Genomic DNA, 17,063 nt, shown 5'->3' on the forward strand with positions numbered 1-17,063 from the left:
CAACATAGACAGATCCCATGGAATTCTCAGCAATTGACCCAGGTGTTAGTGACCCCTGTGAGTCATAATAAATAATAATAAATAATAAATCTTTATTAGTGTCACAAGTAGGCTTACATTAACACTGCAATGAAGTTACTGTGAAAGTTCCCGAGTCGCCACACTACGGCACCTGTTTGGATACATTGCGGGAGAATTCAGAATGTCTAATTCACCTAACAAGCACATCTTTTGGGACTTATGGGAGGAAACCCACGCAGACACGGGGAGAACGTGCAGACTCCGCTCAGACAGTGACCCGAGACAGGAATCGAACCCGGGTCCCTGGCGCTGTAAAGCAACAGTGCTAACCACTGTGTTAAATATCTTGTTAAAACTCTGTCGCCCTCGCGAGGGATTTCAACTTTTCACTTTCAAAGATATAAACTGAACTCCCTCAGAAGCCACTTTTATTCAGACTGCCTCAATGGCTGTTCACCTCCCGATGGTTCAATCTCTTCTTTGAAGCTTGAATTCCACGGGGTTCACAAAGCTGCACCCCTCGCCTCTAATTACCAGCGCAAAACTAGCTCTTTTGGAGACCGCTTGCTTCACTAAGCAGGCAATGCCCCTGGTTCCTTCAAACTCCAATCTCTGGCTATACCAAGTTATTAATGACTCTCAGGAATTCTCCAAACCGGAACTGTTGTGAGTACGGAACTAGCAACCTTCAGCCACCTTCTCAGGTCCCCAGCACTTTTCTTGAGCCCAACATTTTTTTTTGAAGAGGTGACTCTGGTAATGGACAGGGGAATGTCGATGGATGTTATTTATGTGGAATTCCAGAAGCATTTGATAAAGTCCCACATAAGAGACTGTTAATCAAGGTGGAATCCCACGGAGTTAAAGGCAAATTATTGACATGGTTAGGAAATTGGTTAAGTGGCAGGCGACAGAGAGTGGGGATAATGGGTAATTACTCTAATTGGCAGGATGTGACGAGTGGTGTACCACAGGAATCTGTTAGGATTGGGATGTGTTGGGGCCTCAATTATTCACATTATTCATTAATGACTTGGATGATGGCATAGAAAGTCACATATCCAAATTTGCTGATGATACAAAGTTAGGTGGCATTGTAGACAGCCTAGATTATAGCATAAAATTGCAAGGTGCTGTTAACAGACTAGGTGAATGGGCACATTTGTGGCAGATGGAATTTAATGTAAGCAAGTGTGAGCTGACCCATTTTGGACCAAAAAGGATAGAGCACAGTACTCTCCAAATGGGGAGATTAAGTATAGTGGATGTCCAAAGAGACTTGGGGCTTCAGGTGCTTTGATCGTCAAAATGTCACAAACAAGTGCAGAAAATAGTCAAAAAGGCTAATGAAATGCTCACCTTTATATCTGGAGGATTGGAGTATAAAGACACACAAGTTATGCTGCAGCTATATCCCACTTGAAATACTGGGAGTAATTCTGGGCACCACACCTTAGGAAGGATGTATTGGCCTTGGAGAAAGTGCAATGTAAGTTTATAAAAATTATACCTGGACTACAGGGGCAGAGTTACGAGGAGAGATTATAAAAATTAGGCCTGTTGTCGCTAGAATTGAGAAGATTTATGGATGATCTGATCGAAGTCTTCAAGATACTAACAGAGAAAGACAGGATAAATAACGCTAAACTGTTTCCATTGGAGATTCTAATACTAGGGGACATAGTCTAAAACTTAGGGCCAGATCGTTCAGGAGAGATGTTAGGAAGCACTTCTTCACTCAAAGGGTGGTAGAGGTTTGGAACTCCCCCCACAAACAGCAGGTGAAGCTAGAACAGTTGTTAATTTCAAATCTGTGATGGATATATTTTTGTTTGACAAAAGTTTTGAGGGATATGTGACAAAAGTAGGTATGTACGGAGTTAGGCCACAGATCAGCCATGATCTCATTAAATGGTGGGACAGCTCAAGGGGCTGAATAACCTACTCCTGTCCCTATGTTCCTAATTGCACCAAACAGCTCCCAGGGACTCTCTGTGCGCTGCAAACCACTCGAGATCCAAACCGCAACTAAAAGCTGCATCAAACTGCTCCCAGGGTTTCTCTGAGTCCTAATTGTCTGGTGCCTGCTAATAGCAGCTCCTTTTCCGGTATAGAGCCTTTTGCTCCACTGCAGTACACTCAGATAAATTGAAACACTCATATAAATTAAAAGTTCCACACATCTCCTTGACGACGTAGCCTTTCTGGGTTCACTGAATACTTTTATCACTATTTATCACTACCTCCAAAAACAAAACATCTCTGGACTGCACTTCTTTGCAAACAGTCTGCATTACACGTTTCCAGTTCTCTAGCTCAGCAAGGCCACCAACAGTTTTATGTTTATCTCTTCTATTCTGACTCTTTGAAACAAATATGGGTAACCCTTTGAACTGCCATTTTCTTTAATGGCTTCTGACGATCTCTAAAGCCCTGCATTTTAGCTACCTTATCTTCACAACAGGATTAAACATTATCTCTAAAATATTAAGATGAACCTGATATTCATCAGACATCACTCAAGAAAGGACCTCCAGGGTCAGGTCACATTACTGCAGGCTGAATCAGGGTCCAACGTACACTGGGAGTTCAGTTATCCCCACAGGATAACAGAGAAAGGCTCAACCTTAAAGTCACTTTAACCTAAATAAATCTTAGGGCGGTGCAGTGGCACAGTGGTTAGCACTGCTGTCTCACGGTACGGAGGTCCCAGGTGCGATCCCGGCCCTGGGACACTGTCCATGTGGAGTTTGCACATTCTCCCCGTGTTTGCGCCCCCACAACCCAAACATGTACAGGGTAGGTGGATTGGCCACACTTAATTGCCCCTTAATTGGAAAAAAGATAATTGGATACTCTAAGTTTATTAAAAAAAACCTAAATAGGTCTTGCCAGAACAACCAGTCAAGGTTTAACCAGAAGATTGCTCCTTCTGCTGCAGTTACAGTACCACACTGTGTGTAATGGTATCGGGTGCTAACATCTTCCATCCATAAGACCATAAGATGTAGGAGCAGGAGTAGGCCATACATCCCATCGAGTCTGCTCCGCAATTCAATTAGGTCATAGAATCATAGAATGTGCAGTGCAGAAGGAGGCCATTCAGCCCATCGAGTCTGCACCGGCCCTTGGAAAGAGCACCCTACCCAAGCCCATGCCTCCACCCCATCTCCCGTAACCCAGTAACCCCACCTAACCTTTTTGGACACGAAGGGCAATTTAGCACGGCCAATCCACCTAACCTGCACGTCTTTGGACTATGGGAGGAAACCAGAGCACCCGGAGGAAACCCACGCAGACACGGGGAGAACGTGCAAACTCCACACAGTCAGTGACCCAAGCCGGGAATCGAACTTGGGACCCTGGAGCAGTGAATCAACTGATGCAACCGTGCTGCCCTGACTGATCTGATGTGATAATCCTCAAGTCCACTTTCCTGCCTTTTCTCTATAAATCTTGATTCCCTTACTGATTAAAAATCCGTCTATTCAGCCTTGAACATACAATCCAATGAGAATTACAAACCTAATCAACAGGAAAGTTGTTTCACAAAAACAATGCATCTTTCACACTGAATTTAAACATGAAGTGCTGGATCATACCAATCGCTCCCTTGGCCCAGGGTCACCAGTTCTCACCTAAAGGAATCCTTCCCGCAGTAAATCAAAGGCAGGGCACCATTTGTCTGAATACAAACCCGATTTTTGCTCCTCGCTGGGACACAGCAACACCAGTGACAGCTGCCTCGATCTACATGGTCCTCATGGCATGGACTATTCAACTATCAGAATATCACAATTACATCCAGCATTCACAAACCCGCACTTTCCAGCAGGATGCACCAAGACATCCTTTTCATTCCCTGGAGTAATGGAGGCTGGCCGAGTCGCCCTCTAACACCATTCCTATCAATACTGACAAAGAGATGGAAGCAAAGTGGAGAGCTTCTTGGCCGGTACAGCATGGTATCTCATAAATTACCCTCTTTAAGCCATCCCTATGCAAACTCCTCTACATATATGAAAGGAAACACAGCTATTCAGTATAAAACACGACATCAGACAGAACTATTCCTGTCCAACCACTGGGCCCCTTCAGAATTAATCTAAACAGAATCCCAGCAGTTATTCTCAATGAAATGGCCATTTTACATTGACAGTAAATCACAGTCGCACAAAGGTTTAGTGAATATTGGCAAACATCCTGATAAAGTCAAATAGCAGAGCAATGCTGATTGCTCAGCTTTGCTAGGAAGCTATTAATATTCCTGACTCGAATGCTCTTAAAGTTGCATAATCCGTTTTTGTCGTCCTCTTGGCTCTGCACTCTCTCAGGCCCTGGGAGGGCAGGCTGACAGTACAGTGCGGAAGCAGATACTCACTCGTTGTGTTCCCTGACATCTGAATAATGCATTTGCTGTCTCGGCTGATCTCTCTGGAGTTGAAAGGCCGGACTCTCACCGCCACCTTCACCGAGGCACCGGCCATCTTGTTTCCGGCTGGCTCTCAACAGAGAGGCTGGGCTGAACTGTCGGCTGTCTTGGTCAGAATACAGGCCTAGAGAGAGGGAGAGATGGCAAGAGATTAAATCTAAAGCTTTTTAATTCTGGTTGTATCTCTATGAAATCCAATTACTGAATTATAAATAAGTCTTTGAGAAAAAGAAAGACCTTGCCATTATCTTTTGATTTTTGCCCCACTGACGCAAGATATTTTCCACTAACGCAATCTGCTTTCCAGTTTGCCCAAGTGGTCAGATACGAGCTGAGGCAATAGTTGCCAAAAGCCTGACTATTTGAATGATGCTGTGAGGGTGGGGGCGAGGAAGGCAGGTGTAGGGAGGTCAGATGTCAGGGGGAATCATTGCAGTCCACAAAATGGAGAGTTGTCTCTGGATTTACCCTCCATGCCACATGGGAGGGAATGAGTACAGAAACAGAAAGATGGTGTAATTGAATGCATGGCTGGAGAAGTCGTACAGAATGGAGGGCTTCAGAATGTTGGGATATTGGGACCAGTCCTGGCCCATTAGGAATGTGTACAAAAGCCAGACAGGGTACATCTTAACAGGGTTGGGGCTAATGCCCTCACCGGGAAATCAATTAATGCTGTGTGTGTGTGGGGGGGGGGGGGGCACAAGTTTCTGTCTGGAGTATGATATAATGTTTAAACCCAGACCTGGCTTAAACACGTACATGGATGAGAACTGACCTGGTGAGTTAAGGAAGGAAAAAAGAAAGGAAGCGGGTAGCAGTGACTGATCAAGAGCAGTGTTACAATTTAATAGAGAGATGATACGTGGGAAGGCTCAAACATAGAATCTACTTTGTCCAAATCAAGGAACAGAAAAGTAGCTGGTAGATCACTGAACATCCACTACATATCCCCAAATAGAGATGAGACAGAGGAGCAAATTGATATGCCATCAATAAACACACGACGAGTGATGAACGTAACTGAGGCTTTAATACACTAAACAGAAAGCTTCCTGGCCTCTGATCCCGAACTGGATCGGAGGCAGAGACCAGCCACCTTTATACATGAGCCCGAGGGGAGGACCCACAGGCGGAGCCAGCCAGGACAAGCCCAGGCATGTAACAATACAACACAATACAATGCAATACAGTGGTTTACCACATTCACCCCCTGTTTAAAAAAAAGAGTCCAACGGGGGTGAAGTGGTCTTAAAGGTCAAGTCTGTCGGGGGCCTTGACCTTCCGCCGTGATCGCCTCAGTCCCGCCTGTGGTGTGGGCACCGGTGTCGCGACCTGCGCGTCCGGGAGCGTGTTGTCCTCTTCTTCACCCAGTTGTTTAGTCGGTGGAGGGCGGGGGGGGGGGGGGGGGGGGGTTGGTGATGGTGGCTGATGGGCCTGCGGGTGCCAGTTCTTGAGGTAGGTGGGTAGAGGTGGGGGAAGACGGTGTAGCGTCGGGGGTGGTGGTGATGGTTGCTGGGGAACCTACAGGTGCCAAACCCCGGAGGGAGACTGTGTCCTGCCGCCCGTCCTGATGTGCCACGTAGGCATATTGTGGAGTGGCATGGAGGAGCAGGACCTTCTCGACGCGGGGGTCTGATTTATGTCTCCTCGCATGCTTCCGGAGGAGGACGGGCCCTGGGACTGTCAGCCAGGACGGGAGCGAGACCCCGGAGGTGGACTTCCTGGGGAAGGCAAACATACGTTCGTGAGGAGTCTCGTTGGTGGCAGAACACAGGAGCGACCGGATGGAGTGGAGCGCATCGGAGAGGACCACCTGCCACTGGGAGACTGGGAGACTTCTAGAGACCGTAGGGCCAGGAGGACGGCCTTCCAGACCGTCGCATTCTCCCTCTCCACCTGTCCGTTTCCCCGGGGGTTGTAGCTGGTCGTCCTGCTGGAGGCGATGCCCTTGCTGAGCAGGAACTGACACAACTCATCGCTCATGAAGGAGGAACCCCGATCGCTATGGATATAGGTGGGGAACCCGAACAAGGTGAAAAGACCGTGCAGGGCCTTGATGACTGTGGCAGAGGTCATGTCAGGGCACGGGATGGCAAAGGGGAATCTTGAGTACTCGTCAACAATGTTGAGGAAGTACATGTTACGATCAGTGGAGGGGAGGGGCCCTTTGAAATTGACGCTGAGGCGCTCAAAGGGGCGAGAGGCCTTCACCAGGTGCGCTCTGTCTGGCCGATAGAAGTGCGGTTTGCACTCCGCGCAGACCTGGCAGTCCCTGGTCACGGTCCTGACCTCCTCGATGGAGTCAGGCAGGTTGCGAGCCTTGATAAAGTGGAAAAGACGGGTGACCCCTGGGTGACAGAGGTCATTGTGGAGGTCTACTTGTGCGCTGGCACATGTACCGCGGAATAGGGCATTTGGGGGCTCATTGAGCTTCCCAGATCGTTACAAGATATCGTAGTTGTAGGTGGAGAGCTCGATCCTCAATGGCGCACAGCTTCCACAATGGCTTGGGCTTCCTTTTCGACGGAGGAGTGTCGAATTTCAGAGGCATGGTGGGTACGGGAGAAGAAAGCCACCGGCCTGCCCGCCTGGTTCAGGGTAGCGGCCAGCGCAAAGTCCGACGCATCGCTCTCCACCTGGAATGGAATGGACTCGTCCACAAGCAGAGCACGCAGGAATTCTGCAAGTGATTCCCCAGAGCATTGTCGTCTCATGACAAGGAGGTGCCCAGCATACATCTTGTTAACGGACTTCACATATTGTCCGTTCAGCAGCATTATTGCCTCCGCAAATGAGGGGGCGTCCCTGATGAGGAGAAAGACTCGTGGGCTCACCCGTGCGTGGAGGATCTGCTTCTTCTGGAGGTCGGTGAAGTCTTCGGTGAAGGATCCGGGGTACGCTTTGAAGCAGCTTAGCCAGTGCTCGAATGTTTCCGTGGCGTCGGCTGCCTGTGGGTCCAGCTCCAGGCGATCAGGCTTGAGTGATGAGTTCATCTTTGAAGTTTAGTTTATTAAATTGATATGCCATCAATCAGCACACGATGAGTGATGAACGTAACTGAGGTTTTAATACACTAAACAGCAAGCCTCCTGGCCTCAGATCCCGAACTGGATCAGAGGTGGAGACTAGCCACCTTTATACATGAGCCGGGGGGAAGGAGCCACAGGCAGAGCCAGCCGGGACAAGCCCAGGCATGTACAACACAGTACAATGCAATACAGTGGTTTACCACACAAATCAGTGGTGTATTTAAGAGAAATATAAAAGGAAATAGAGCATCAATAGTTGGGGACTCCAATTGTAATCTGGGGGTGGTGAGGGTGGGGGGAGCTGTGTAAGGGCCAAGGAGAATGAAGAATTCCTAAAATGTGTTCAACAGAACTTTTAATCAGTATATTTCTAGTCCAGTGATGAAGAAAACTGCACTTAATGAAGTTTAGGGTAATGAAGTAGGACAAGTGGAATATGCTTCAGTGAGACATCTGGGCAACAGTGATCATAATATAATTAGATTTAAAGTATGGAACAGAACAAGGAAAAATGGGAGGTGAATCTACCCGACTGGAAGAGAGCATGTTTCAGTGTCATCGGGAGGGATCGAACCCAAGTGTACTGGAAAGAAAGATTGGCCAAGAAAACACAATGGTGGGTCACCAAGATGGAGATAAGCCAGGTTTTCCCAGAAGGATGAAAGGTGAGGCATTCAAAGCTAGTTCTCCACTCCAATGAAAAAGCAGAGATTAAAATAAAACAATAAAAGTTTTATGGCAGATTACAGGTAGACTATACAGTAGAAAACCAGGTATAATATAGAGCGTACAAGGGGAAATTGCAAAAGGAGGTATAAGAAGGGCAAAGACAACATGGGAAAAGATTAATGGGTAATACAAAATGGAACCCAACAAACACATTAAAATGGAAAGTTAAAGAACGGTAGGGACCAATACCCAGTCATGTTTTCTACCTCCATGAGAATATTTTATTTTTTGTCCCTCCTGAACTGATAATTTATGTCTACATTCACAAAATGAGAGGGTTATGTTAATGTTGCAAGGTGTCAAACACTGTCTTTCACACTCTGGGACTGGGTGGGACAGTGGGTCAGACACTGTCCTTTCACACTCTGGGACTGGGTGGGACAGTGGGTCAGACACTGTCCTTTCACACTCTGGGACTGGGTGGGACAGTGGGTCAGACACTGTCCTTTCACACTCTGGGACTGGGTGGGACAGTGGGTCAGACACTGTCCTTTCACACTCTGGGACTGGGTGGGACAGTGGGTCAGACACTGTCCTCTCACACTCTGGGACTGGGTGGGACAGTGGGTCAGACACTGTCCTTTCACACTCTGAGACTGGGCGGGACAGTGGGTCAGACACTGTCCTTTCACACTCTGGGACTGGGTGGGACAGTGGGTCAGACACTGTCCTTTCACACTCTGGGACTGGGTGGGGCAGTGGGTCAGACACTGTCCTTTCACACTCTGGGATGGGGTGGGACAGTGGGTCAGACACTGTCCTGTCACACTCTGGGACTGGGTGGGACAGTGGGTCAGACACTGTTCTTTCTCCCTCTGGGACTGGGTGGGGCAGTGGGTCTGACACTGTCCTTTCACACTCTGAGACTGGGCGGGACAGTGGGTCAGACACTGTCCTTTCACACTCTGGGACTGGGTGGGACAGTGGGTCAGACACTGTCCTTTCACACTCTGGGACTGGGTGGGACAGTGGGTCAGACACTGTCCTTTCACACTCTGGGACTGGGTGGGACAGTGGGCCAGACACTGTCCTTTCACACTCTGGGACTGGGTGGGACAGTGGGTCAGACACTGTCCTTTCTCAGTCTGGGACTGGGTGGGACAGTGGGTCAGACGCTGTCCTTTCTCAGTCTGGGACTGGGTGGGTCAGTGTGTCAGACACTGTCCTTTCACACTCTGGGACTGGGTGGGACAGTGGGTCAGACACTGTCCTTTCACACTCTGGGACTGGGTGGGGCAGTGGGTCAGACACTGTCCTTGCACATTCTGGGACTGGGTGGGACAGTGGGTCAGACTCTGTCCTTTCACACTCTGGGACTGGGTGGGACAGTGGGTCAGACAATGTCCTTTCTCAGTCTGGGACTGGGTGGGACAGTGGGTCAGACACTGTCCTTTCACACTCTGGGACTGGGTGGGACAGTGGGTCAGACACTGTCCTTTCACACTCTTTGACTGGGTGGGACAGTGGGTCAGACACTGTCCTTTCTCAGTCTGGGACTGGGTGGGACAGTGGGTCAGACACTGTCCTTTCTCAGTCTGGGACTGGGTGGGACAGTGGGTCAGACACTGTCCTTTCACACTCTGGGACTGCGTGGGACAGTGGGTCAGACACTGTCCTTTCACACTCTTTGACTGGGTGGGACAGTGGGTCAGACACTGTCCTTTCTCAGTCTGGGACTGGGTGGGACAGTGAGTCAGACACTGTCCTTTCACACTCTGGGATTGGGTGGGACAGTGGGTCAGACACTGTCCTTTCACACTCTGGGACTCGGTGGGACAGTGGGTCAGACACTGTCCTTTCACATTCTGGGACTGGGTGGGACAGTGGGTCAGACACTGTCCTTTCACACTCTGGGACGGGGTGGGACAGTGGGTCAGACGCTGTCCTTTCACACTCTGGGACTGGGTGGGACAGTGGGTCAGACACTGTCCTTTCACACTCTGGGACGGGGTGGGACAGTGGGTCAGACACTGTCCTTTCACACTCTGGGACTGGGTGGGACAGTGGGTCAGACACTGTCCTTTCACACTCTGGGACGGGGTGGGACAGTGGGTCAGACACTGTCCTTTCACACTCTGGGACTGGATGGGACAATGGGTCAGACACTGTCCTTTCACACTCTGGGACTGGGTGGGACAGTGGGTCAGACACTGTCCTTTCACACTCTGGGACTGGGTGGGACAATGGGTCCGACACTGTCTTTTCACACTCTGGGACTGGGTGGGACAGTGGGTCAGACACTGTCCTTTCACACTCTGGGACGGGTGGGGCAGTGGGTCAGGCACTGTCCTTTCACACTCCGGGACTGGGTGGGACAGTGGGTCCGACACTGTCCTTTCACACTCTGGGACTGGGTGGGACAGAGGGTCAGGCACTGTCCTTTCACACTCTGGGACTGGGTGGGACAGTGGGTCAGACACTGGGCTAATGTCCACACTTGGCCTTTCTTAGGATGTCTGTGATGATGCACTTTCACAGACTTCATTCGAAACGCAGAAGGATTTAATAAGAAGAATTGTACAGCAGTACAGCAGCCACAAGGATTAGGCACATGTCCCGTGCCCAAGAGAGGACTCCATCTCCTGGGGTGAGCACCCACTCTGAGTCCCTACTGGGTACCCAAGCCAATGTGGCCCTTACTGTCCAGTGTTGTCCTGGAAAGGACAATCACCACAAATCACCATGATGTCCATTTAGGTTTTTTTGGTGTTGCCCGCTCAGACCACTGAACCCCTCACTGAGACTCCCGTGCAGAATGGTCTCCATTTGCATTTTAATTCACTGTCGATAGTTAATTGATGCTGCTTCACAGTGGCAATGCACACGCATCCCTCATCACAGATGTGTTAATCAGTTAACTGCCTCTCCCTTTATTACTCACGTCTGATTCATCTCCCATTTTATCTCTGTCTTTCCCACCTATTCCCCCTCCTGTTTGAATGTGGCTGACTCATGCCTGCTGACAGGATAGTCAGGCACCATGCCATTCATTGCCTGAGAGCCCAGGAAGTACGACAGGCTGTTTGACCATGGTCGGCTTCACAACTGATCTCACCAGGCAGCCACGCTTTACAAAATGGGCCGCTCGAGGCGGAATGCTGTTTGGTTCTTCTCTCCCTATATTAGGGTACTGCAGCCAATTCTAACAGGCCCGAGTTTCACCCTACAATACAGATTAGCGATCAAACCCAGGTCTTGCTTAGCATGGAGTATCCCATTCTCAGTCTTCAGTGTTTCGTTTTGACACCTTTTCAAAATCCTTCAGCAGGGGCAGAGCCTTTTACTGGAGACACACTCAGCTGAGTGATGAAGCAGCAGTGATTCTGATTTAACCGCCCCTCCCCACTCCAGTTTCTGCCTGAATCCACTGAACTCTCCTCTTGCCATCCTCAAGGAACGTGAAGAAACAGCTATTAATAATCCAATCTAACGTCACTCGTGCTCCATCAGTGATCATTGCTGCTGTGTGTTTCAACAAGCAGGGTCAGTGCACTGAGGAAGCCAAGAAATCATCCCAGACTGTTGCTGCCCTGTCCCTCAGGTATATCAACAATGTTACAGCACTCCATCCACAAGTAGAGCGTCCCGTGCCTCCCAAGACTCCTCGATATAACTGAAAAAGCACTTGAGTTGGGCACAGGCGAGAAAATGGCAAAACTGCCCAACCTCTCATTGTTTTTTACTTAGATTCCAAAATGGCTGCTCGAGTCCCTGCAACCTAAAATGGTTCACAGACTTTGATAGATCTTCCACACTCTCTCATTTTCTAATAATGGCAGGTTACGGAGGTTGGGCAACATGCGCAGGGTTGTCAACTCTGGTTTACATATTCCTGGAGTTTTCATCACATGCCTTATTCTCTCCAACCAGCCCCGCCCATGGTCCCCACCACTGGTCGTTTGACATGCCCACTGTCTCGCTGTGCTGCTTTTCCACACTGAATACAAAACAGAAACACATTCAGCCTCAGCACCAACGGAGATGTCATGGTGATGGAATGAAGCTGCATCCCACCTCACTGTTGCAGATTAATTGATTGATATGTACCGAAGTACAGTGAAAAGTATTTTTCTGCAGCCAAGGGAACTGATGTACCGTCAATTACCACGAGACGAGAATGGTGAAACAATCGAGGCTTTATTGCACAAGATGTTGTGCCTCCTGCAGAATAGGAGCGCAGGAGAGCATACACTTTTATACGCCGCCTGCTGGGAGGGGGTACGCGTCGAGCTGCGTGTACCGGTTGATGGTCTGACTGTAGTCAATGACCATCCTGTGCTCCTCCCCAGTCTTCACTACCACCACTTGAGCTCTCCAGGGGCTGTTACTGGCCTCAATGATCCCCTCCCGTAGGAGCCGTTGGACCTCCGACTTAATAAAGGCCCTGTCCTGCACACTGTACCATCTGCTCCGAGTGGCGACGGGCTAGCAGTCCGGGGTGAGGTTTGCAAACAGTGAAGGTGGATCGACCTTCAGGGTGAGGGGGGCAGGGATCCACTGAATTTCAAAGTCAGGCTTTGGTGGTGGCATTGGAAATCAAGGCCTAGTAACAGGGCAGCGCAGGGGTGGGGGAGGACGTAGAGCCTGAAGTTGCTGAACTCTACGCCCTGAACGGTGAGGGTCGCGACACAGTATCCCCCGGATTTCCTCGGAATGGGATCCGGAGGCCAGGGAGATTTTCTGGGTGACGGGGAGTACCGGGACGGAGCAGCGCCTTACCGTAGCAGGGCGGATAAAACTCTCTGTGATGGACTTCCGGGTGCGGCGATGACCAGCTGAGTCGCACGTTTCGGCAGCTCCCTGTGAAACGGACTTTTGGGCTCTTGATAGGAGCCCCAACGGCAATTTTAACGGCTAAAAACACCGTGCGGTAAACCAGGAGGGTGTTCCCCCTGGGCACGGATGGAAAAAGGAGAGGAAAGTGGCCGGATTGCAGCGGATCCTTTGGAACAACGGCAAGGAAGGCAAGCAAAAACCAAGATGGCGTCGGAAGGTGGCAGTTTCATATGGGGCCCTGAACAACAAGAGTTCTTGAAATGCTGCGTGGAGGAGATAAAAAAGGAAATGAAGAAAGAGTTGTTGGCCCCGATACTCCAGGCGATCGAAGGGCTAAAGGAGGAACAAAAGACCCAGGAGCAGGAGCTTCGGGTCGTGAAGGCGAAAGCAGCCGAGAATGAGAACGATATACAGGGCCTGGTGGTGAAGTCGGAGATACAGGAGGCACACCAGAAACGATGTGTGGAGAGGTTGGAGGCACTGGAAAACAACGCAAGGAGGTTACCTGAGGATTCTTGGCCTTCCTGAAGGTGTGGAGGGGGCGGACGTCGGGGCATATGTGAGCACGATGCTGCATTCGTTAATGGGAGCGGAGGCCCCGACGGGTCCGTTGGAGGTGGAGGGAGCATACCGAGTGATGGCGCGAGGACCGAGAGCAGGAGAAACTCCCAGAGCCATAGTGGTGAGATTCCTCCGTTTTAAGGATAGAGAAATGGTCCTTAGATGGGCGAAGAAAACTCGGTGCAGTAAATGGGAGAACGCGGTGATCCGCGTTTATCAAGACTGGAGTGCGGAGGTGGCGAGAAGGAGGGCGAGCTTTAATCGGGCCAAGGCGGTACTTCACAAAAGGAAGATAAAATTTGGAATGCTGCAACCGGCAAGACTGTGGGTCACACATCAAGGGAGGCACCACTACTTTGAGACGGCGGATGAAGCGTGGACTTTTATTGTAGAAGAAAAACTGGAATGAGTGGATTATGAAAAAGAACGTTTGGACAAAGTGGTGGGGCGAATGGGGGGGGGCGAAGAGGGGTTTTATGTTCTAATCCTGCGGTATGGTAACTTTTCTTTCTCCCACAGGTGGTGATGGGGGGAGGTGGGGAGGGAGAGGAGATGGGGCGTTGGCCATGGGAGGCTTGGCCGAGGGAGAGGCGCGGGCTTGGCTCCCGCGCTATGATAATTATGGCGGGAATAGAGAAGCAGGAAGGAGGGGGCGTCGCACGGTGCGAGCCGTGGTCACGGGGGGAAGCCGAGGTCAGCCAGAGTTTGCTGACTTCTGGGAGCAACATGGGGGGAGTAATTACGCTAGCGGGGGGTCTAGCGGGGGGGGTGGGAGGGGGGAATTACTGGGTTGCTGCTGCTGGGGAAAGGGGGGAGTGGGTACGGGAGAGGATGGGCGGGGGGGCACCGCCTGGGGGAGATACAGCTGCGTGGGAACTGGGTGAGAAGCTGGAAAAAGATGATGGCTAACCGGCAAGGGGGGGGGGGTGGGAAGCCCCCCAACTCGGCTGATCACGTGGAACGTGAGAGGGCTCAACGGGCCGATAAAGAGGGCACGAGTACTCGCACACCTTAAGAAACTTAAAGCAGATGTGGTTATGTTACAGGAAACGCACCTGAAACTGATAGACCAGGTTAGGCTGCGTAAAGGATGGGTGGGGCAGGTGTTCCATTCGGGGCTGGATGCGAAAAACAGGGGGGTGGCTATATTAGTGGGGAAGCGGGTAATGTTCGAGGCAAAGACTATAGTGGTGGATAACGGGGGCAGATACGTGATGGTGAGTGGCAAATTACAGGGAGAGATGGTGGTTTTGGTAAACGTGTATGCCCCAAACTGGGATGATGCCAACTTTATGAGGCGAATGCTAGGACGCATCCCGGAAAACGGAGACGGAAAAGCTGATAATGGGGGGAGACTTTAACATGGTGTTGGAACCAAGGCTGGATAGGTCGAAGTCCAGGACTGGTAGGAGGCCGGCAGCAGCCAAGGTGCTTAAGGATTTTATGGAGCAGATGGGAGGTGTGGACCCGTGGAGATTCAGTAGACCTAGGAGTAAGGAGTTCTCGTTTTTCTCCTATGTCCATAAAGTCTATTCGCGCATAGACTTTTTTGTGTTGGGTAGGGCATTGATCCCGAAGGTGAGGGGAACGGAATATACGGCTATAGCCATTTCGGATCATGCCCCACACTGGGTAGACTTGGAGATAGGGGAGGAAACAGGAGGGCGCCCACCCTGGAGAATGGACATGGGACTAATGGCGGATGAGGGGGTGTGCCTAAGGGTGAGGGGATGTATTGAAAAGTACTTGGAACTCAATGACAATGGGGAGGTTCAGGTGGGAGTGGTCTGGGAGGCGTTGAAGGCGGTGGTTAGGGGGGAGCTGATATCAATAAGGGCACATAAAGGGAAGCAGGAGAGTAAGGAACGGGAGCGGTTGCTGCAAGAACTTTTGAGGGTGGACAGACAATATGCGGAAGCACCGGAGGAGGGACTGTACAGGGAAAGGCAAAGGCTGCATGTGGAATTTGATTTGCTGACTACAGGCACTGCAGAGGCACAATGGAGGAAGGCGCAGGGTGTACAGTATGAATATGGGGAGAAGGCGAGCAGATTGCTGGCACACCAATTGAGGAAAAGGGGAGCAGCGAGGGAAATAGGGGGAGTGAGGGATGAGGAAGGAGACATGGAGCGGGGGGCGGAGAGAGTGAATGAAGTGTTCAAGACATTTTATAAAAAATTGTATGAAGCTCAACCCCCGGATGGGAGGGAGAGAATGATGGATTTTTTGGATCGGCTGGAAATTCCCAAGGTGGAAGAGCAGGAAAGGGTGGGACTGGGAGCACAGATCACGGTAGAAGAAGTGGGGAAAGGAATTAGGAACATGCAGACGGGAAAGGCCCCGGGACCGGACGGATTCCCAGTTGAATTTTACAGAAAGTATTTGGACTTGCTCGCCCCGGTACTGACGAGGACCTTTAACGAGGCAAAGGAAAGGGGACAACTGCCCCCGACTATGTCTGAAGCAACGATATCGCTTCTCTTAAAGAAGGAAAAGGATCCGCTACAATGCGGGTCCTACAGACCAATTTCCCTCCTAAATGTGGATGCCAAGGTCCTGGCCAAGGTAATGGCAATGAGAATAGAGGAATGTGTCCCGGGGGTGGTTCACGAGGACCAAACTGGGTTTGTGAAGGGGAGACAGCTGAACACGAATATACGGAGGCTGTTAGGGGTAATGATGATGGCCCCACCAGAGGGTGAAACGGAGATAGTAGTGTCGAAGGATGCCGAGAAAGCATTTGATAGAGTGGAATGGGATTATCTGTGGGAGGTGTTGAGGAGATTTGGTTTTGGAGAGGGGTATGTTAGATGGGTGCAGCTGTTGTATAGGGCCCCAGTGGCGAGTGTGGTCACGAATGGACGGGGATCGGCATATTTTCGGCTCCATAGAGGGACAAGGCAGGGATGTCCTCTGTCCCCATTACTGTTTGCACTGGCGATTGAGCCCCTGGCGATAGCGCTGAGAGGTTCCAAGAGATGGAGGGGAATACTTAGGGGAGGAGAAGAACACCGGGTATCTTTATATGCGGATGATCTGCTACTATATGTGGCGGATCCGGCGGAGGGGATGCCAGAAATAATGCGGATACTTGGGGAGTTTGGGGATTTTTCAGGGTATAAATTGAACATGGGGAAGAGTGAGCTGTTTGTGGTGCATCCAGGGGAGCAGAGTAGAGAAATAGAAGACCTACCGTTGAGGAAGGTAACAAGAGACTTTCGTTACCTGGGGATCCAGATAGCTAAGAATTGGGGCACATTGCACAGGCTAAATTTAATGCGGTTGGTGGAACAGATGGAGGAAGATTTCAAGAGATGGGATATGGTAGCACTGTCAATGGCAGGGAGGGTGCAGGCGGTTAAGATGGTGGTCCTCCCGAGATTCCTCTTTATGTTTCAGTGCCTCCCGGTGGTGATCACGAAGGCTTTTTTTAAAAGGATAGAAAAGAGCATCATGGGTTTTGTTTGGGCCGGGAAGACTCCGAGAGTGAGGAAGGGATTCTTACAGCGTAG

The 17,063-nt window shown here is 50.4% G+C and overlaps 1 protein-coding gene across 32 annotated transcripts in view; it reads right to left on the reverse strand.

The window, feature by feature from the left end:
• The window catches only part of kif1aa (kinesin family member 1Aa), a 511,250-nt gene that overhangs the window by 451,636 nt on the left and 42,551 nt on the right, over positions 1-17,063 (reverse strand). For all 32 annotated transcript variants that reach the window (XM_072474808.1, XM_072474806.1, XM_072474807.1 and 29 more), the window contains exon 2: positions 4,403-4,577. In XM_072474808.1, the coding sequence (XP_072330909.1) occupies positions 4,403-4,508 (106 nt within the window). In that variant the 5' untranslated portion in view covers positions 4,509-4,577. The remainder of the gene's footprint in view (positions 1-4,402; positions 4,578-17,063) is intronic.

This window comes from Scyliorhinus torazame, chromosome 14 (assembly GCF_047496885.1).
Source record: "Scyliorhinus torazame isolate Kashiwa2021f chromosome 14, sScyTor2.1, whole genome shotgun sequence".
Lineage (NCBI taxonomy): Eukaryota > Metazoa > Chordata > Chondrichthyes > Carcharhiniformes > Scyliorhinidae > Scyliorhinus > Scyliorhinus torazame.